Source organism: Talpa europaea (assembly GCF_964194135.1).
Source record: "Talpa europaea genome assembly, chromosome: 11".
NCBI lineage: Eukaryota > Metazoa > Chordata > Mammalia > Eulipotyphla > Talpidae > Talpa > Talpa europaea.
In genome coordinates this window covers 101,658,408-101,679,952 of record NC_140078.1, presented here as the reverse complement: position 1 = coordinate 101,679,952, position 21,545 = coordinate 101,658,408, and the positions used below count along the sequence as shown (strand labels likewise).

The 21,545-nt window shown below is 50.2% G+C and overlaps 1 protein-coding gene across 2 annotated transcripts in view; it reads left to right on the top strand.

Moving 5' to 3' along the window:
* Nucleotides 1–21,545, top strand: part of GRM7 (glutamate metabotropic receptor 7) — a gene marked incomplete at both ends in the record, with an annotated part of 567,779 nt that overhangs the window by 521,117 nt on the left and 25,117 nt on the right. The window contains 2 exons of one of the 2 annotated variants that reach the window (XM_084247523.1): nt 9,961–10,207; nt 15,515–15,585. In XM_084247523.1, coding sequence (XP_084103649.1) covers nt 9,961–10,207; nt 15,515–15,585 — 318 coding nt within the window. Of the gene's footprint in view, nt 1–9,960; nt 10,208–15,514; nt 15,586–21,545 lie in introns of those variants that run through there. The other variant, XM_084247524.1, reaches the window with a different exon arrangement.

The following is a 21,545-nucleotide window of genomic DNA, read 5'->3' as shown; positions in this document are numbered from 1 at the left end:
TCGCCGGGCCCTGCAGGCTCTCCTCCCGGGATGGAGCATGGACCCCAGGGGCTGCACCTCTCTGGGGAACGCCCGGATGGAGACTCCTAACACCGCCTCTGCACATCTCAGAAGTCCTCCCCTGGCAGGATCCGTAACACCCTTGTACCTCCGCCCAGAGGGCCAGGCCTGGGGGCCCAACATGCACCCCGACTAGCTGCTTGCAGGCAGGGGAGCAGATGCCACTCACAGAATCAGCACAAACCCCTGTGCTGCTGCGAGGACTAGTAACAGGAGACGTCCCCCAGGCTCACTCGCAGAGCCCTGGGGGCGGGAGTGGCCTGGGGCAGAGGCAGGATGAACAGGCATAAACCAGAGTGTTGCACGCGCACTGAGCAGGAGCTGGGTGCGGTCAGGTGTGTGGCTTGGTCAGGGTCAACCAAGAGGCCAGAGTGGCAGGCGGCCCAGCACGAGGAGCAGGGAGGAGGCGAGCACGTGGCCTGCACCCACAGAAGGAGCAGCGAGCACCCTGTGTGTCTCAGAACCTGCTCCCTGAGCCAGGTGGATAAATTTGACAGCCTGACTTACTGGAAAGTCCTTTCCCGCCCTGGCTTCTGTGAAGGACTCGGCCAGTCCTACCTTAGGGGCCAATCCATCTCTGTGTTGTATCTCAGGTGTGTATCAGCTGTGAGGGCTGGGGCTAGGCAGGGGCATGGCCAGGAGGGGGAAGCCTTGGAGGAAAAGTATCTGGATGCACTTGATGGTTGGGAAAGCTGTGGGCTGGGGAACAGCTCTGGGGAGCAGGGCTTCAGAACAGGCCCCTGTAGAGTTGTCCCACCCGCTCCAGGAGGCAGATGCCATCCTGCCTTGCTTTGTAAGTGTCACACTCTTGGCCTAGCACAGCTGAGGGACATGCTCGAGTCCCCACACCGGCTATCAGACTGCCCTCCAAAACCACAATGCCCAAGGCCATGCCAGGTACACTGGGTGTCTGCTCCTGACTGCACAGCACCGGTCTCCTAGGTCGTGTTCACTCATTTCTTCAGCTATTGCAATAAGCTGAGAAGCTCCTGTGTTCCAGGAGCTGTGGCCAGTAAGGCAGAGATATAGTCTGTGCCCTCCTGGGGAAGAATCCAGTGAGGTGACTAACACACACAATGGATGAATCATCACAAGTTGTAATGAACGCCACAAATGGAAATAACATCTTATAAGCAAGAGAAGATGGGTGTATCTACAGTTGAGCATCAGGGGAGCCTCCCCGAGGAAGTGATAGACCTGAAAGGCAGGTAGGAGGTAGTCAGGGAAAGAGGAGCGGGAACAGCATCTCTGGCAGAGGGAACAGCATATGCAAAGGCCTAGAGGATGTACGGAGCATGGTTCATCTGAAGGACTCAGAGAAGGCTAGAAAAAGACTCTGCTGAGTCCCCTGACCATGCCAAAGATTTAATTTTCATCTGAAGTGTGATGGAAGTTGAACATTGAACGCAGTGAGACTGCTGGAGCTGCTGGTACAGTTGTCTTCAGCATTGAGTTTTTAAGAGAAATGAGACCTGGAAGTGGCTTCTCAGGCCTGGCAAGGAGTCTGGAAGGCGTAGAGGGAAGACTCTGGAGGTCAGATTGCAGCCCTAATCATGACCTTGGAAACCATTTGTCTACAGTTCTCACTTGTCTTATTGCAGTACCTTGCTCCTGTGGGTTTTTTTTTTTAATTTTTTTTATATTTGCAAATTATATATTTGACATGGATTAGATCTAGAATATGGAAAGAACTCTTATAATTCAGTAATGAGTAAAAAGACAAATAACCCAATTAAAAATGGTCAAAGGACCTAAGTAGACATTTCACCAAAGAAGGTATGTTGTCAACACTTGTTGTCTCTTTTTCTTTGTTTTTTTTTTTTATTATTATAACTTATCCCTGTGGACATGAAGTAGTAGCTTACACTAGTTTTGAATGCATTTCCCTGATAGCTAATATGATATTGACTGTCTTTTCATGAGTTTATTGGTCAGTTGTATATATCTTCTTTGGTGAAATGTCCTGTGGGTTTTAAACCAGGATGAAGTTGAATTCCTTGAGGCGTTCAAAGGACACAGTGACCTCCCCATGGACAAGTCAGCCGGCCTCTCCAGCCGTTTGATTTGTTCTGCCCATGACCAAGGGCACATGGCCTCGGTACCACCTTGAGTACAGGTCAGAGCAGAGGACCATGCCTGCCTCCCTCCATGGACACGCTGCCGCCCGGGGGGGAAAGCAGGGCAGCCAAGACAATACTGGGGACCCTGGGAGGTCCTGCAAGGGCAAAGCAGGAGCCTGCAGGGCAGGAAGGGAGCTATGAGAGCTCAGCCGCTGGAAGGGAAAGAGACGTGTCGAAGGAATAGGGGGAGCTCAGCAAAACAAACAGCCAGAACTAACAAGAGGAAAGAGAAAACTGGCTGACTGGGGCGATCAAAACCTGCCAAAGTCCATCCGAGAGCCATTGTCAAAAGCTTTGACAACTGAGATGAGAAGCAGCTTTCCTTTTAAAAGAGTCTGGCGCTATCCTCTTGTAAATGACACTCCGGGGTCCAGTCTCAATGCGCTCTTTACAAGTCCAGCTTAGAACACAGTGTCCAAGAGATGCCAAGATTGTCTCTGTCCTGGAGCCACTAATTGACATCGAAATTCTCATCTGAGTCTTCTCATCTTAGGTTCTCCAGAACTATAAAGATGATTTTAGAGGCTGGCAAGATTAGACAGTTTTTGGACTTCTGTAAATCGACTATTTCAAATGACAACTTTAGAAGCTGAACACCCTAAGCTCAGGCTTCTGAACGCCACTTGTTGGCCTGCAAAGTGATAAAGGACACCACTATAGAGCACGAGCTATATCTCCTGGGGAAGCCCATGCCAGCATTTTCACATGATAAGACAATCTGATGTTGCTGCCCACAAAAAGCCCAGCATTCAGTCTTGAATGGAACCCAGGATTCAAAGGCAGTGGATGAGACCTGGCAGACATGTCTCCCCAGGCTGATGGTGGGAAGATACTTTGCCTCTCCACATTGCATCACTGCAAGGCTGAGCCCTCACATGAGCCCTCACATTTGTGGGACTCCCCAGCCAGATAACAAACAGAGCAAATGGGCCGTGAATGGTTAGATCAGAGTCAAACTCCTACCTGGCCTTTGTTGGGGGTGATATCTAGAAATCAAAACAGAGGGGTGAGAGCCCCGGTGGAAGAAAGCAGCACCTGGGTGCATGCAGGCTGTGCCTGTGCATGGCCAGTGTGACTAGCCATGACTGGCCTGCAAGAATCAGCACTCAAGAGGACCTGCAGTCCATCGGGGTGGCCGGCAGAGCAAAGCACAGAACCCCAGAGGTGTGGTCCACGGGAATGACAGCAGCAGCACGCTGCTGGCACTACCTGGGGCAGGCCCAGCCCAGGCTCCTGGTCAGGGGGCGAGCCCTGGGATACAGTGACGTCAGCAGGATACAAGTGCTGATCTCGTGCCCAGAAGCTGATTTGCCTCCACCTGGGACACTTGTCTGACTTGATCCAAAGAATGTGATTACGTGTGGACTATCCTGTGTGCCTGGAGATGCTAAGCAAGAAAAAGAAAACACAATGGAACGAGGTCTTGTCCAAGAATCATCCAGTTGTCGCCATTGTTTGTAATTCTATGCCAGACACTTGTCCCCAGAGTGTGTTCTGGACTGTCCGGCCTGGTGGGATCTCTTTATGAATATCCACCCTCTATTTACTATCTACCTACTGCCCTCATTATTTCCGATGTGATTTCCTTTCATCTCCGAGACAGTGAGAAGGTCTCCATGGTGGTGGTAAAATGAGGTAGGATTTTGAAACAGACCCTCTGGTAACAAACTGTTGGGTCTGAGTTTTGGCTGCCGTGTGCCAGAGCTGAAGCAGCTTGTCCAAAGTCACCAACCACCAGTCCAAGGTCAAGATTTGAAATAAGTTCTAAAATAAAGATCTTGCTCTTTCCATCACACCATCCTTCTAGAAGATGCAAATCTACCTCCCTGGAAAAAGCAGTACTTCCCACCCCCAGCATTAGACTGAGTCTTTTTATCATCATTTATTATTTTATAATGAAGCATGAGCCTTCTGTGTATTGACCCACCGGATGGCTGAGGAAGTCCTAATTGCGACATCCTGTCCCATTCCCAATCACACACCATTATTTACTTCCCAGAAATGAGGCTACTCTAATTAGGAAGCAAAAGGTGCAGGTGGCAAGGATGGAAAACATTGATCTTAACTGCCAGGAACTTTCATGTGAGTCATATGACTGTTCCAAACACTTGTTAGATAGTGATTACCCTTCCTCTTTACGGTGACTACATCAGACATATTTTTCATTTCTATTACACAAACTTTGAGTTGTCATGAGAATTATAAACTTCCCCCATCCCACTGAAGACTCCATTACCACTGTGTTGTCCTTATCTCCACTGTCACCCGGGATACTCAAAATTGGTTATTTCTCATAAAATAGTCAATGACAGATAAAATAGGGGTTTGAGCATTCTTTCAAACAGCACAGAAGCCAACATAATGAGATTTCTTTCCCCACAATAGGCTACTTTTCTGTGGATTCCATAAGAAAGATCATCATTTCAAAATGAATAATGATGATATGGAAAAGAACAGTGCAGCAAACAAGTCATTTTATGTTTGAGGCAAACAAGCAATCAATCCATCCCACGAGCACCTTGTTGGAATGGTCAACCCACTGGATCCCAAACAACCTCAGAGGAGTTGTACTATTGCCATCTCCAGGCTAAAAAGTGAGAACACAACAGCGAAAATTAATAATACTTCTGCCAGACCACAAATCATAGCTTTTCTTAAGACACTGTTGAATGTTAAGGGTATTTATCATACCTAATACTTGCTGCAGGTATGAGACTTTCTGTTCAGCCAGATTTCAATAAGTGCGTTCTTTGTGGCAGACAGCATGTTTATGACCCACTCAGTTCTGCTAAAATGTGACATAGATGTTCTCAGATATCACTGTCAGGCAAAAGTGCACAATGAAGAAACACAGGTCTCGTGGGCAAAACTGATTTAGGGACACAACACTCAAAACACCATTAGCGACCTGAAATGCAGCGGACAGCACTCCGACCAACATGGCGGCCTGGTCCCAGATATGTCAAGTGGATGGAAGTGCATAAATGTGATGATAAAATGGCACTTGGTCTTAGAAGACCTGACATTTGTGTGAAGAAGCAGGTACCAGAAGTATGCCGCTGGAGGCTGACCATGAACTTGTGGGAGGGGGCAGCTGGCAGCTGGCTGAGGTACGTGGAGAGGCATTCTCTGTTTTCCCGCACAGCTTGAGTCAGCTGGGTGCATGCATGCATGTAGTGTTTCCTACAGATTAAAAAAAAAAAAAAGTCACATCTGTGGGCTTGAACTTTGTCTTATGCTCTCGTGACCCCCTGATTGGTGGAGCTCATGGGGAGGCATCTGCATTTTCAGAGCATGCATCATTACCCCACTGACTCCCTTTCTCCGCAGACCAGGCTAGGTGTTCTTTGGGGCTCTCCCTCATTAAAGGACCGGTGGGACATTGTCCTGACTAGGAGGTGGGGGTGCTTCACACAGAAGGTCCCCCTGGATCGAGCATTAAATATAAACAGGGTATCACAGGCAAAGCCAGTGAGCCAAAGACCTTCCAACGGGGAAAAGCACAGTCAAAACACACTGAGAAAATCAGGTGGTGCATGATTGATGCATCCTACATGATGCACCAGCCCATCCTCCACTGCCTCCCTCAGCCCCCCGCCCCCTGCTACAGTGTGGGTCCCTGGAGGCAGGAAGAACCCCTGTCATTGTCATCATGGTGCTGGGCCTAGCGCCTGTCCAGGGCAGGCACTTGGTCATGTCCAAAAATGGCAAACCACTAAGAGCATAAACACACCAGGGCTGGAGAAGTGAGGTGTCTCTCACACAGCCTCTCTGGAATACACAATTAACACAGAATTTACAGTATGTGGACCTAAGTTAATTATCTCTTATATCAATGGCTTGACAACACCAAATAGCTGCAGAGCTCTTTCTCTAATGAGATTTTCATACAGATAAAGGTGGTGATTCATCAGTGAAAACACGGTGATGATTTCTTTGCAGTGCACACTTACTACCAAGGCATCTCCCTCAGGGTGAGTCTATTTCATGTCTATTTCAACAAACCCAAAATTCTGAAATTGGGTTTTCCTGATCGCTTGGGTTGTGTCTGTATCGCTGTGGCCTGAAACTCTGGTCTTGTTCTTCTTTGGCTAATATCAAAAGTACTCTGGTTTGCAAAGTTGGAAACCTGTCCCCATTACAAATATTAACTTGCCTTGACATCTCTCAAAGTAATCTTCAATTAAACTGATTCTGAAAGTTATACAGAAGAGATGGCAAATTTCAACGTTTGCACATGATTTCCAGTTTCTTGTCATAACCACTGCTACCATTCCTCAGAGGAGACGTGAACAGGCCTGGTGTTTCAGACATGACAACCCAGGCAGCCAATGTAACAAGTGAGAAGTTTAAATCAAATGAAAGCAGTGACAGAGGAACCTTATCTCAAGCCCTCCATCCCAACAACCTCATGGAAATATCTGGCAGACTATCAGCATTAGCAGCAACAGTGTCTTGGGTACTTATTTCTCAGATATTCTGCTAAGTGCTTTCCATGGAGTAACTCATTACATCGCTACAAAATTACCATCAGAGATAGGAACTATTATCTTCATTTCATAAATGACAGCTGAGAGAGAACGGTGACAGCAAAGGTGACATGTACCAGAGTTGCGGAAAGCTGCTGTTCTGGAACACTGTGCAAAGCTCTTGACTCAGTTGTGCTGAGGATACAGTGCTGGCTTCACTCAGAATCCCTTGCCTAAATGCTCTTTAGTTAGAAAAGCTGGATTATGCATGGCAGCTGTGAGAAAAGCCATATCCGACCAGGGAGCAGAAATTGGATTCTGGAAATGCATTTTGGTTGATGCCAAAATTCAGGCTTCAGCATTACAACACGTGGAAAATCTCAAGCAGTCCAGGTCCTCTCCCAGGGCTGGCTGTCAAGGATCCACCTAGGTGGGGAGGCACCTGCGTTCACCAGGGCTGACTCAGAGGCAGCCAGGACAGACTGGGGCCCTGCTGAGGGCCCAGCCTAGGAGAAGCTACATCACAGGACAAAACCATGTGTGCAAGGAAAGGCCCTGTGCCTCGATAAGGTCAATAGCAATCACCAATGCCCTCATGGCTGTAATGCTAGTGTAAGGAAGGTACAGGAAAATGGGGTGAAACATCCAAATTGAACAGGTAGTGTCCTTGACAGCAAGCACCCAGTTAAATAGGAACAACCACAGACTAGGGAAGGCACGTGGTATCTTGTGAAAGGAAGCTTCTGAAGAGATGCTGGCATGAAAACTCAGAGGACCAAAGGGAGCTACCAAAGGCAAAGAGAGTGACTTAGGTCACCGCCCCCCACCCTGGGCCTCAGTGGGTTAGAGCCCTGTAGAGAGAGCCTTCCTATCATGACGCCAAGACACATCTTTAAAAATACTTTTGTGGTATTGTTGTGTCCCATCCTAGGCACTGAGCAAATACTCGTGTAGTCATCACAGCCTATGGGCTGACACCACTAACCCCACTGACAGGGGCCAATGGGAGGCCCAGGGAGGTGAGGTCATCTGCCCAAGGTCACAGAAATGAATCAGACAGACTTGCTCTACACTTGCTCTTCTGTCATGATGTCAGGAGGATTGGGGGGTGGGAATTTGGCCATGACATTCATGTTGGTTTTCACATGACACTTTTCAAAATGTTGTCTGAGACATTTCCAAAGTGAAATATCAGTCTCAGTGGGTTCAAGGCAGAGGGGCATGAAATCCATCCCTCCAGGAAACGCGCAGGCTCGCTTTGGCAGTCTCAAAGCACTTAGCCGGTCCTTGTCAAGGAGCCATGTCTGTGGACATACATGCACACACATATATAGTGAAATCTACAGTTACAGACAGTGAAGTGAAACAAATTATTTCTTTAACTACAAAATTTGCTCAAGATCAGAGGAACAGAAGCAAACCCTCAGATACCAGGGGTGCCTGGCGCCCCAGATTGTCTTGCGCTGGCCTCGCTGCCATTCACAAAGCCCTCATTAGCAGCTGGTCAGCAGTAGCCGTGGTGCAGGCTCACAGAGCCCTGTGGGAATAGTGAGCTGTTCTTTACAGTGCAGTCTAGCAGGGAGGGGCGGAGTTGAAAGGCTAACACCAACCTCATGGGAAGAGATGAGCTTAATTTTAGAATATGGTGTAATTCACAGCCCAAGGGTCATTCACCCCATGTTGCTTTGTCTTTCCATTTTGCATCTGTTATATGTGTTACACAGTTAGCAACTCGCAGCTCCTTTAAACCACTCCAAAACAGACACATTCAAATGGTTATTTGCCAGGAAACTGTAGGACTGCCAGACGAGATGGCCAAGTTTCTTCTCATTTCTTTACTGGGGTCTCTGAAGAAATAAGACTGGACATGTCCGGGCAAGTCCTAAGTCTGGCAAAAGTGCTTGTGTCTTTAGAGAAAAGTCATCGACAGGAAGAGGTTGTCCATACCACACAGGCACGTGCCCCACTGGCATGTTCAGGAAGGGCCTGTGATTGGCCGGCTTGCAAGTGACAGGCACAAATGCAGCTTCCTGCCTGGACAGAGCTTATGGCTTAGAGGGGAGGTGGGCAGTGAAACCATCTGGGTACTGGATGTATAATCACAGATGCAGACCAACAAGGTCTTGGAGCACATGCACATGAAGAGGCTGGCCTGGCCTGTGGCGAGGGGGAAGAGCAGCTCACTGGAAAGCACGTTCTAAGACTCAGAAGTAGAGGTGTGTTCAGAGGGAAAGTGAGGGGAGCTATGGGGGGAAATAAGTCTGAAAAGATAGACAGAGTGGAGACCAGGGAGGGGGTTGGGGGGCTGTAGACTCCAGTACGGACAGGCATTTTATCCTCAGATCAAAGGAAGGCACATTTGTGAAAGGTCATGATCAAATACATGGTCAAGGAACTAAGCCACAGTAGCTATTCATTGCTTTCTTTTATAGGTTGTGATTAAAATGTGCTTCTCTATCTACTTATTCATGTCTTTGTTCATATAATTCTTGCTTTGGAGGGATACAATCAATGAATAAAAATTGTATGTATTTCGGTTACACAACCATCATCTTGCCAAGGTTTCAACCAAGGAAATGATTAAGCATGTTGTGCACAAGTGAATGGTCCCTCCACCCACTTCCCAAGGGAGTGAAAGGAAACAAGGACAGCCGCGGGGTCACCGTTCAAAGCACACACAACATTGTGTCAGAATGAAGTGTTGAATCCAATTAGTAATTTGTCAGTGTAGACTGGACCAGCCAACACCACGAGGTCTTGGCCTCCTGCCACTGGCATTTTGTAAATCAGAATTAAGCCACAAGATTTACTTTTTAGGAATACTCAACTCATTACACTGTAGGTATAGTGAAAGCAAGTCTTTTTAAAAAATAGAGAGACATATATTGACATAATGACTATACAAATAAAGCCCCAGAATCTCCATGTGTCAAGAGCTCAAGTAGTGTTAATACTTCTGTGTACGTGTGAGGGAGCAGAACCACCACCTCTTACTCAAGATTACAATTTTCTGTGGCCGGAATGTCTTCATATTTAACTGCATCCTGGGTAAAGGTCTGTTCTGAAAGTCTATGATGGGGACTCCTCCAGGTAGATCCACTGAATTACCCACAAATTCACCCAATGGCATTCCATCAATTAATATATGCATAAGCTCTCCAATAAACATGCTGTCTTCTTTTTATAGCGAAGACCCTGGAGGTCACTGTGCTTGCTCCCAGCCATAGTCATTCTTGACATGGCTGGACGTGTTCGGACTCCAGCTGCGGTCATTTTATTTGTAATAGTGTCTTGTGTGTTGTGTCTCCTAGCTCTACATACAAACTACCACGCTCACAATCTCCATGAACCTAAGTGCGTCCGTGGCGCTGGGGATGCTTTACATGCCGAAAGTGTACATCATCATTTTCCACCCTGAACTCAATGTCCAGAAACGGAAGCGAAGCTTCAAGGCCGTCGTCACAGCAGCCACCATGTCATCGCGGCTGTCACACAAACCCAGTGACAGGCCCAACGGTGAGGCAAAGACAGAGCTCTGTGAAAATGTAGACCCAAACAGTAAGTAGCTCTCTTCCTTTTCATCTCCCGCCGTGCATCTGGAAGTGCTAGGCCATGTGGTGTGAGCTTGTCTGCCTTTGGAGAGAGACCGTGACTCTCCTTGTCTGATGGACTGGGTTGTCTTAGGGAGTGGGAACTTCTGCTCTGAAGAGTTTGCCTTGTTCTTGCCACCGTTCCCTGGGCTCCCTGTTGGGAAGTAGCATTTAGAGACTAAGCTTCAGAAGTGTGAAACCTCCCCCGCCTGGCTTCTTGTCCTTTGATAGCCGACCCTCTAATGGACATAAACACACGGCACGTGTGACCCAGCAATCTGGCTCCCTTTCTCAAGAAAGTAGGGGGATTTCAATAATTGATTGAACTGTAGTTGAAATATTTAAGAACTTTGGAGGTATAGCTTGACCTTCCATTGGAACATGAATGTGGAGAAAGTTAGGATTCTTTATGGAACAACAGATCCTATGTATGTTAATGTTTATTTTATTCAATATAAAATATTGACCAAATTCGGCAAACGTTCAGCCAAGCGGACAGGTCCAGATACTGCCATGCAGAGGGCATCCCCACACAAGAAAAGCATCTACCAAAACATTGTGGAACCCTCCATTCCATCCAAGAGAAAATATCAGCACTGGGATTAAGGGTGAGAGATCAGATCTGATGTTCCACTGGGCCTATCCGCAACCCCTGGGTGGCTGTTAGTCACCTTTGCAAATGACCCCAAAGAAGACGTGCATCCAGACAAATAAGAAAAAATATACAAAAGCCATTTAACCAGAGGTTAAAGGCATAGGCCTCCCAGTTGCTGCTTCTATAGACACTATGGTGGTTAAGAATGAATTTTAGATGAAAAACATCATTTCTAAGGCTTGCATTTCACTACGTTTTTGGTGAGTTCCATATAAAATGATGCAGAGTCAAGCGTTGATGACACTTCCTATTTTTAAAGTCAAGGGGGAGTTCAGGTTGTCCATTAAGTCATCCAGAAGACATACTGTCTTTGTAATGTGAGCTGATTTTGTTGTAGCCAAGGGCTTTGGCTGTTGTTGCCAAGCAGGAGGAGGCCGCCAGAGGTAAATCCTTTAAGCTCTGCACATGACAGATAGAGATCTCTGCAAAGCAGGGGGCAGCTGAGTTGGAGCCTCCATTGCAAAATGGTCGGTGGGGGTGAATGTGAGAAGGGAGAAGCACGTCACATGTGTGGGCACTGGTCCCGTGTCTTCAGAGCCAATGGCTGCTTGAGAGGAGGGAAGCGGATATAAATTGTATTCAGTGTCATGGAGAAAGAGGCCTCGGGCAGAGACAGACCTGGGTTCAAATCCTACCCCTCCACCTAGCACCTGTGTGACCCAGAGACTCACCGAGCTTTCCTAAAGCTCAGCAACTCAATCCAAGGGAAAGAACCATTTCTGTGTCACAAGAGGAGCGTGTCATAAAACACCACGGGTCTGGAAAAGAGGATTTCATTGAAAAGTTAATCCTTTCATTCCTGAAAAGGGAACAATCTTTGCCTCAAGTACATTTCCAGGTGCTGGGTTATCATGAAGACCTTTTCCTGGAGATATTCCAATCACACTTTTACATTTATACCTACCTATACACACACACACACACACACACACACACACTAGATATAAGCCAAATCAATAAGCAGAAAAGGTGGTCAAAGTTTCATTCAGTGAAGGAAAATGATGAAATGAAAAAATTGTGCATTTGGCCAGTCAACCCAATGCTATGTTACTTAAAAATGACCAGCTTTCAAGCAAACACAATTTCTACTCTTTAACTTTTCATGACGTGGTTCTATCCTTGTTGAGGCTGTTCAGAGGGTGATAATCATTGTTAAGATTTTAATACAAACACTAATAATAAGCTACCATGAATGATCATACTCCCACCAGCTGCCCTTTGAAATAGGCCTTATGTAGAATGCTCTGTATGGAAAAATCTCTTCTAACGCCTCACAAAACATCTGTAGTATCTGGACTGTTATTGTTTAACTGATGAAACGAAGGCTCTGTGAGAGTAACTGAGATGCCCCCGCATCACACACCTCACTAGCAGCAGTGGTGGGGTGAAACCCAGGTCTGACTCAAACCCATGCTTCTTTCTCTTTGCTCTTCTGGTTCTTAGATTGTGAGTGACATGTCACAATCCCAACACAGAAGTTGCTCTTGGTTTCCTCATTGGACAATCCACCCTCGATATGAAGAATATAAGGTGGGGGTGGCTGGCCCTGTTCAATATGCTGTGAAATGTATTATTACTTGCTACAAAGACAAGGGTACTGAGCTCAAAGAAGGCTGCCCAGGTAGAGCCCTCATCTTATTGACTCAAAGCTACAATGACCCTCTGCCCCACCCCCAACAAAAGGGTGACGCCATTTGCAATTCACTGGGCACCTTTCTCTTGACAGAGTGGTGTTGGTTTTTGTCATTGTGCATATGGCGTCTCCACAAAGATAAACATTCAGAAACCAAAGTGGAATCAAATGGAGCCTTTGTCTCACAACTAGTTCAAAGGGCTTTTGAAAGATGTCTTAGCATTTCTGGCTTGGTGCCGATACCCCTAAAACACCAGGAAGGCTTTGACCCCAGATTTGCTAAACCACTGGAAGCAATTTACACACTTCCAAACGTGGTTTCTGATGACCCGGCTCTCAAAATTCCTGAGGAGGCATCTGAAGACATCACAAACAGTGTGTCCCTAGAACTTTCTGTAACTATGAACACATCCTGTTTCTATGCTGTCCAGCCACAGACAGCCATGGCCGACTTGAAACACGGCTGTGTAACTGAGGAGGTACATTGTTTGTTTGACTTTGTTTTAAATCCTTTAAGTAGTGGGCTGTGGCTGTGGCTCCTGGACAGGGAAGAATAGTTCCAGAAATTACTGTATCTTAACAGGCAAGATTTCAACCTGAGCCCACATTGAATTTAGCTCCCAAAGTTTTAGCAACGATGTTTATCTGGAGCAAATTCCACTTAAAAGAACAAAATGTTTGAAATGAGGCAAAAAGGTGAACAAAAATTGTTTACAGTGATTCAAAAGGAGCCACTGACATGCCAATAAGTGATGCTGATAGCAACCCTATTTGGAAAACCCGTCCCTGGCCATGTGACACGTACGTACACAGGGACAGAGCAGTAGTGAAAAGCGTACGATATCCATATCTAGGGAAAGACAGTAGCGAAAAGCTCCATTAATGAGAACAGGAAAGACTCTTCTGAAGCAAGGGAATATTCTATTTAACTCAAATTCCTAAACGTTGGTAACTGACACAGAGGAATTATTTACTGACATCAAGTTGTCTAGTTAAAAAGAAGCCAAGAAAAGCACAGACCCTGTGCTAGAAAGAGGAAGGTGTCTTTCCAAAGGGGAAGTTTCACATGCTGCTCTCTGGGGGACAGTGTCCGAGAGGAGGTAGTTTTGAGTCTGCACTACAAGTAAATAATGAAATAGAAACGTCCTGTATTCATTGCTGCTCTAACCACTGAGTGTCGATCTACTCCTCAGCTGTCAGTGTTTCCATTCAGCAGCTCTGCTCCATCCCTGCAGTGTGCCCTCTGGTGCATGCCCGGCCTACCATCCAGCTCCACGTGCAGCTTCACGCCCACAAAAGTCACGTTGGCTTGTTGGTTTCATGGAGCAGACATTAAAGGTGCCCAGCACTGCCTGATCGTTTCCCAAAAAAAGTTCAATTTTCCTCTTAGGTTTTGCTGCGTCAGTTAAAATGCCATTGTTTGAAGAAAAGATTGTCTAGAGTAAACAGAGTAAATCTCAGAATTTTCAGGGGCCTGTGTGCTATGGACATCACAGCTAATCAGAGGCAGCCCAATGCTAATTGGTTTTCTGCACCCAGATGGCACAGCAGCAGGGGGCCTGGGGTGGCCCAGCTCATGATGGCATTTTCATTTACAAACAAGATCCCTGTGGCTGGAGGGTCGGGAGAGCCCGACCTGGGTGGGCAGCTGCAGGTCTGGTCAAATCTTCTCAACATGCCCTCCGAAGGGAGGGGGGCTCAAGCCCTGGTCCTCACCTTATGGCCCTGAACTTGGCATGTTCCCTGCCCTTTCTGTTGCTGACCTGGCACAGGTATGTTCAAGGCCACGGGTAGATGTCAGACAAACAGGGAGGCTTGGTTGAGTCTGGGGGCTGGGCTGGCCCATGGCCCCCCAGTCTGTGTCCAGTTGGGGGGTGATGCTGACGGAGCAGCATGGCTGTCTGGGGATGGGTGGGTAAGGACAGCTGCCATCCTCACCTGATGGGTAGAACCAGAAGATGCTCTGCGAGTGATCCTCTGGCCAGATGCTCCTTGGAAAGGATTGCCGTGCATTTCGATGGCACGTTCAAGCGACCTTCATACTAAACGCTCACCCATTATCTAAGCTAAGGTCCCCAGGCAGCGCAGGGAAACTGCTGCCGTGCCCAGAGTGGTCAGCCTGGCAACAGCTAGAGATGGCAGGGTTGGACGGCTTGGGGCACACGCCCTTCTAGGGTGTGGGGCTGTTTATGGCTGATAAATCGGCCCTGAGATACAGGCAAGCGACGCTTCAGACTAGTCGAAGCCAAGGAGTGTGGGCTATGTGAAGCACTCTAGGAAAACAACCTAAGACAGGAAATCTAGTATGTTCTGAAGCGATTTTTTCTTTTCTACCTTCATCTATAATAGTCTAAGCAAGATAGAGCGATAAAAATTTGCACTTTGCTCGAAGAAGGCACAGTGACCCAAACTAATAGAACGCTCAGCAGAAAGAGGTGTTTGATAGGGAATCAGAGAGAAATGCCAAAAAATCAAACTGCTGGAAAACGGAGGGGGAAGTCAGACCCTCCACCGTGACATCGCCTAGGAATTCCGGAACACACTCGTGCGCCCGCGAATTTGCTATGGTTTTTGTCTTCTTCATTTTTGTGCTGCTTCATTTGTTTGGATCCGTAACATCCTCGACATTGTGTTATTTGTTTCGTCCGCTGGACTCATCACGCAGGCTGGTCAGCAGGACTGGACTAGGCTGAGGCAAAAGGGTTAGGAGGAAAAGCCAGGCCTGACCAGGTAGAGCAGCCCTCTGGGGCCTGTGCCCACACTGCTCCGGCTCCAGCAAGTCAAAGCCAAAGCCTTGGCCCAAGAGGCCCAACTCCCCCGTTCCGAGGTGCTGGTGGCGACAGGCTGCCCGCTGAGCCCGGCAGAGGGGCGGCCGGTGGTCTCCAGCGCAGCCTCGTCTCCCAAAGCAGAAAAAGACAAAAAGAATAAAGAGGAATATTGTGTGCGTGCTGATTTTACACATGCCTGTGTGTTTACTTTTCCTGTAGACTGTGCACCACCAGTAAGAAAGAGTGTGCAAAAGTCTGTGACTTGGTACACTATCCCACCAACAGTATAGCTCTTGCCTGCTTCCCAAAAGGTAAGACCTGAGCTCGTTTTTATTTCCTTGTGTGTTCTTGTCTCCACTGAGAATTGGAAATGCCTCCCCGAGCACTGTGCCTAATGGTCTGTCCCACGGTCTGTCCATCCGGGGCCTTGAAGATGTGTCTCCAGGATGGCCAGTGGGCAGAGCCTGCGCGGTGGGCAGCGTCCCATCCCTGCCTGGCTTCTGAGGACCAGGCGGGGTCTGTGCAGTCTGTCCCGTCTGGGAGAGACAGTCGAGGCCGGCCGCTTGGCGATCCCTCCCATACGTGCCTCCCTTTCACCCACCAGTGGGGAGAGAAGCTTGTTAAATGTTTTCACTCTCGGATTTTTAGGTAACAGTGTGGAAAACTCACAGGGAGGGAAGGGAGCTGCTTACAAGGCTAGTAGAAAGGTTTGTTCTGGCTTGGTTTTTGTGAGGTACGCGCAGAGAAGTGTCCGCCTCCCCAGAAATGGGCCCATTAAACAATAAAATGACTGGTCCCACCATCTTAAACACGAGACGCCCTTGGTGCCCTCTTGGTGCCCTGCTGGCTTGCCGGCGGGGCCAGCTGAAGTGTGTGGCTCACAGAGAAACCACAGGTCAGCGCGGGTATTTCAAAGGGGGGGTGCCTCAGCGGGTCCCAAGATGAGTCCCACCGAGAATTGTCCATCAATGCCAAGAGGATGCAGACTAAGAGCTTAGAGGAAACGGTAAGTTGTGTGATGTGGGCACAGGATAGGAACTGATTCGCCTGGAGGCTCCCTCCGACCCCGGGCTCTGGGTAGAGGAGCAACAGTACTGGCCGTTACTCCTGCCCTTGCTCCCCGCCCCAGCCCAGGCAATGCTGTAAGCCAGCAGGCAACATCTTGGCTTTGGCAAGTAATATCAGCTGGAGTTGGGGCATCCCAAACTGGGGGAGCAACACGGAGCAGCGTTATTAAAACCTGGGGGTGGCATCGAAGAACAGGGTCCCTTTGGATTTCCTCTGAACCACCTGTTATGCTCAGAAAATAGGGAGACCCTCCTTAGGGAGACTGGGGGAGCAGGGGTCACGTCCCGGGGGCCGGGGACTGCTGAGCTCTCGGCCATGTTGCTGGCAGAACTTCCCTCCGCTTCTTGTTCTCAGGGTGCTGCTCTGAGTGTGCATACCTGGCTTTATTTCTCATCCCTTTTGCTCCAAAGACAAGACAGGGGCACCTTCAAAGAGCGATTACATTTCCTGTCGGTTCCCCACAGACGCTGGCAACTCTCTGTCTCATTCTGGACCACTGTCCCTCATTACATCCTCCTCCCTATGCACATCCTCTGTCCTAGTTGCAAAGTGGGGCGCGCTTTCTCCCAGGGCCTAGGGGAGCACGTGCCAGCGAGATCTCAAGTCTCTGACGAGCACAGGCTGCTCAGACCACCAAGGCTTGCAGTGTCCCCCCCTCCCCGCGAGCCCGGGGGGAATAGAGGAGGCAGAGACCGGGCCATGCCCGAGAGGCTGCATCTCACACTGCCTGGCGTTGTCTTCAGCTCCATCCTTGGCGGATGCCTTTGGTCTCAACAGTGCAAGATGAAAATATCTGAAGTCGCTTCCACCAAAAAAATAACATGTGCTGTTCAGAAATAAAGATTTTGCTGCAGGTACCTGGTTTCAAAGATTTGGAGTCGGTGCTCCCTGCCCTGCCAAAGGAAAGGCAGCGGGACCAGGGAGCACCCCCACTCCCGCAGCTGCGGGGCGAGGACCAGGAAGGACGCTGGCCCCTGTCACGCGAGTCACGTGGGGGACAGAAGCATCTTGTCTGGGTCACCGCGAGCCTGCCCGTGTGGGAAACAGTCAAAGGAGGGGCTGTGTTGCGTGTGCAGATCGTTCCCAGGCGGATGCTGCAGGGAGCCCAGACCATAAAGAGATGTGTGTAGACTCGAGAGGGCCGGCTGGCACTGCCACGCGGGGCAGACTCGTATGCAGTCAGGGCGCCTGAACCAAGGCGAGAGGGAAACCACAGCAAGCCTGTGTCTCGAGGGCTGGACTGAGCAGGTGCACACGCAGACTCGGCAACCTAACCTGGGTTAAGCCCCATTTCCATGCACCACCTCCAGAGACAGCACCCCGCCTCCCCGCCCCGGGGATCAGCTCCGCTCTCCATGGCGTGGGGAGGACCCTGCAGAGCGCCAGCCGCCTGCCGCGTTGAGGGTAAAATGCACTGAAGTAACCGAGCGCCATTGAACGGGCCTCAGCAGGCCAGGGACCAGGTGGCCTTGCACGGAGGGACAGTGCAGGCCTGTCCTGCAACCCCTCCCCACGGGGAGGGGTTCTGGGGAAAGACAGGGTTTCATTCAGCCACGAGTGCTTGTGCAGCCCCGAGTCCTGCTTTTAGGGGGACTGTGCCTCCGAGCACATTCCTGGTGACACTGGTGGTGTTCCACAAATGTATTGAACGGCTGTATGATGGTAAGCATCTCCTCTTTCTGCTAATTCCTATGCTGGGTTCATCCACATTTTCAGGCCACTGGAAGCGCACAGCCCTGAGCTTCCCCGGCCTCTTTCACATTCCCCGAGAAAGGTCTGGGTTCACACGAGCTTTCCTCAACTTAAAGCCCATTTTCAAATACTCAGTGAGTGTGGCAGAGCAAAGAATATGTTACCCGACCTTCACGGGCAATAGCCTGAGAAGTGAATGCAGCTCTAGGGCCCTCCCGGCCCACTGCTATCTGCCTGGAGTTCTGGAAATCACACCCTTTCTCACACCAGCCTGGTCTCTCTCCACATCCTCGAAAACCAACCAATGCTCGCCATCTCTGTTCTGCAACTTCAGCTTGACTTAAAAAATAGACAGCAGCTCACCCAAGTAGGGTTTATACCAGTTCTTGCACAAAACAAACACACGTCACGCCCCAACATCATAAACACGATGTCAGATCCCATTCAAGGGTGCCGCCCGCCCTCTGGCCAGCATCGGCGAGTGGTTAGCGTGTTTTTACGTTGCAACATCCAAGAAATGTTTGACCAGCCCCTCCCCCTGGGCCTGTCTCACCGACTTAGAATGGGGGACAGCCGGGGACGGTACCCTGGGGGAGCCCAGGGCTGAGGGAGACTTGAAGACAAGAGAAGGGCTTATGCAGCGCACAGAGGCTGGAGGGGGAGGCCTACACCGGGGCTGGCGAGCTCTGCCAGGAAGGCCTCACCCAGGAGGCCTGGCTGAGCTGGTCTCAAAGGATGAGGGACTCTGGACGGCCCAAGGCAGACACTCGAGTCTGAAGGCAACGCTGCACCAAGAGCCTGGGGTGCAAAAGAACACAGTGTGCAGGGGCCAGGAGAGCACGCACGTGCGGCTGAAGCGCTGCCTTGGGGAGGGCGTTTCAGAGGCACATGGGAAGCTGCCCGGCTGTCGGGGGACCTGCCTTCAGGTCTGGGCCTTTAGAAATGCTCGGTGCATGGAGCTAGGCCCCTCCCCTTACTGACAACACGGGAGGCACAAATGGACATCTGGGTGGTCAGCAGTAAGGAAGCGCCAAGCCTGTGTCTCCCCCGGCAGAATTGTCTTCTTGCAGGTGAAATATCCAGGGGATGAAGACTTCCCGGACAGGCGTGTTTTGTCCCTGACGTCACAGGTTTTGAAACTGTGTCCAGATTTACGGTCACCTTCTAAAACTGGCAGCCGCGCTGCCTCTGCCTTGTGTAACCCCTCGAGGAGCTGACCAGGTCTGAAGTAGCCCCGCTGTGCGCCGGGGCCTGTGCAAAAGGATGGCGGGCAGCTCCCCCGCGTCCCTGCACAGGGCGCCTGCTCTGCGCTCCCCCTGGAAAGTGTCTGAGGGCTGATCTGAAAGGGTTGCAGCTTTGCATTCGGTATAAACTGGCTTGATCAGTTTGGTAGCCTTCTGATTACGGGCGGCGTCTCGGAGGCCGGAGTGCAATCAGTCAGGGCCCAGGGCTCACGTGCGCGTGGAAAGGAAACTCCCCACGTCCTAGCCAAGGGCGGTGGGCGCCTGCGATCCCCTCCTCCCACTCCTGTGGCTGAGCGGCTTCTCGGCACCGGGACGGCCTCATGTCCACCACAAAGGATGTGTCTCCGCTTCACAGATTTTTTTTTTTTTTGACTGTACAATGGAACTTGGATGCATTTTAAATTAACTTTCTCTCGGACTCAAAGGTAATCATTATTTCTCTTTATGATCCACATGAATATTCTCATTTTTTTTCTTTTCAACGTTAAGATTAGCTTTGGATTCTCTTTACATCTCTGCCCTCTTTCAGAGCCAGCTCTGAGGACCCCAGCTTGCACAGAGGGTTGAGGACACGTCTCAAAGCCTGTTCTTGCTAAGCCGACCCACACGCTTAGGGGAACGCGACGTGAGCCGGCAGCCCGCTCTCTGTAAGTGTGGGTGCAAGCGGTGGCTGTGACTGGGGTGAGCCGCCCTACCCTCCGGCTGAGGAGGAAGCCCCAGCCAGGGTGCGAACCCTGGCTCTGATTATAGGAAGCGCGTCCTCCGCCCCTGGGTCTCTGATCTTGGATAAGTCACAGCCCAGCCGGCCGTCGCTTTCCGCCTGTTTCAGACGGGAACACGCTCTCCCTGGCGGGCCCCGGGGAGACAAGCTTCACGCCTGCAAAGGCGCCTCTGCAGAGGGCGGTGCCCAGCCCTGCATCTCTCCACGTTTCCACTTGCTTGGCTTCCACTCTCTTTTTTGCTGGTGGCATTAGTTTGTTGCCGCCAGCTGTTGAGAGTTCCAGGGTTTGCCTTGAGCTTTCTGGGGGCGCCAGGTGCCTGGCTCCGTCCTGGGTCACTGTGGCCTCACTGGGCCACTGATGGTCTCTGCACTTGGAGAAACTGACAAGAGGCCACCAGGGGCTCAGTGGGGCTGCGGAGGGCTGGGCGGGCCCAAGCCACCTGGCCTGTGATGCCCTCTGGGATCCCCCCCGGGGGCCAGGCCAGCTGGCAGTGGACGCTCACTTTACAAATGGTGCTCCTGGGGTGTGTGGCGTGGAAGAACAGCGATGAGTCGAAACCCTTGCTTGTGAGAACACACTGGTTTCCTGTTGGCGCTCGGACGTGACAATAAGATCAGTGAACAAAAGTCCAGAGATTCCAGCTGAGGCCTTGGATTTGGGTCTGTATCAAGCTGACATTGAACACAGACCTGCTCCGGAGGGTCATCACGGGGCCTCGCACGCCTCGCAGCAATTTCTAGTTAGTGACCCTTGCGGAGGAGGCTGTCCATGCCCTAGGGCGCCCTGAAGTCTCCCTGCCGCACCCCCGTCCCGAGTGTCCAGCACCCGCTAGATGGTGTCCCCACTTGACACATGAAGAAACCGAGGCTCAGAGCAGTGAGGTCGGCTCCACGTTATCCACTGGGGAGGGGCACAGTGGCTGCAGGGACCCTCTGGTCACACCCCTTCTCCTCAGGGGGACAGGACGCGCCTGTCTACGTGACCTAACCGTCAGCCTCACTGCGCTCATGACCTGATTCCCCAGCTCTCAGCTTCCTGAAGATGCGACCGCCTGTCTGGACCTCCGAGCAGGGGTCACACTCTGATGTCAGCACCTTCTGGGGCGAGAGGAGCCCCCCTCTCTGTTTCTCTGTGGTTCACAGAGGATAAGACCCGCCCACTCATGGATTCTTCAGGTGGTGTGAAAAATTAAGACTGTGGTTCTGGCCCCAAGAACATGACCTCCTAGAGCCGGGAATGCCTACGTCTGAGCATTCACCAAAATTCACAGCACACACCAGAGCCCGCTGCCCGCCAGGGCTGAGGGCAGCCTGTTCAGAGTTAAAAGCACAAGGGCATCCTTTACTCATGGCTCGAAGCTGACTCCCCTGCGTAAAGTGGTGGAGATTTGGCAGGGGACACCCACCTTGGAGGAGGAATTGTTAGTGTTTAAAAAACGGCACTTCCCTGGCCCACAAGTGTGAAAAGTTAATTCCACCCACAGCTTCTTCACCAGTTTCTCTCTGATTTTGCCACAGCAAAGCT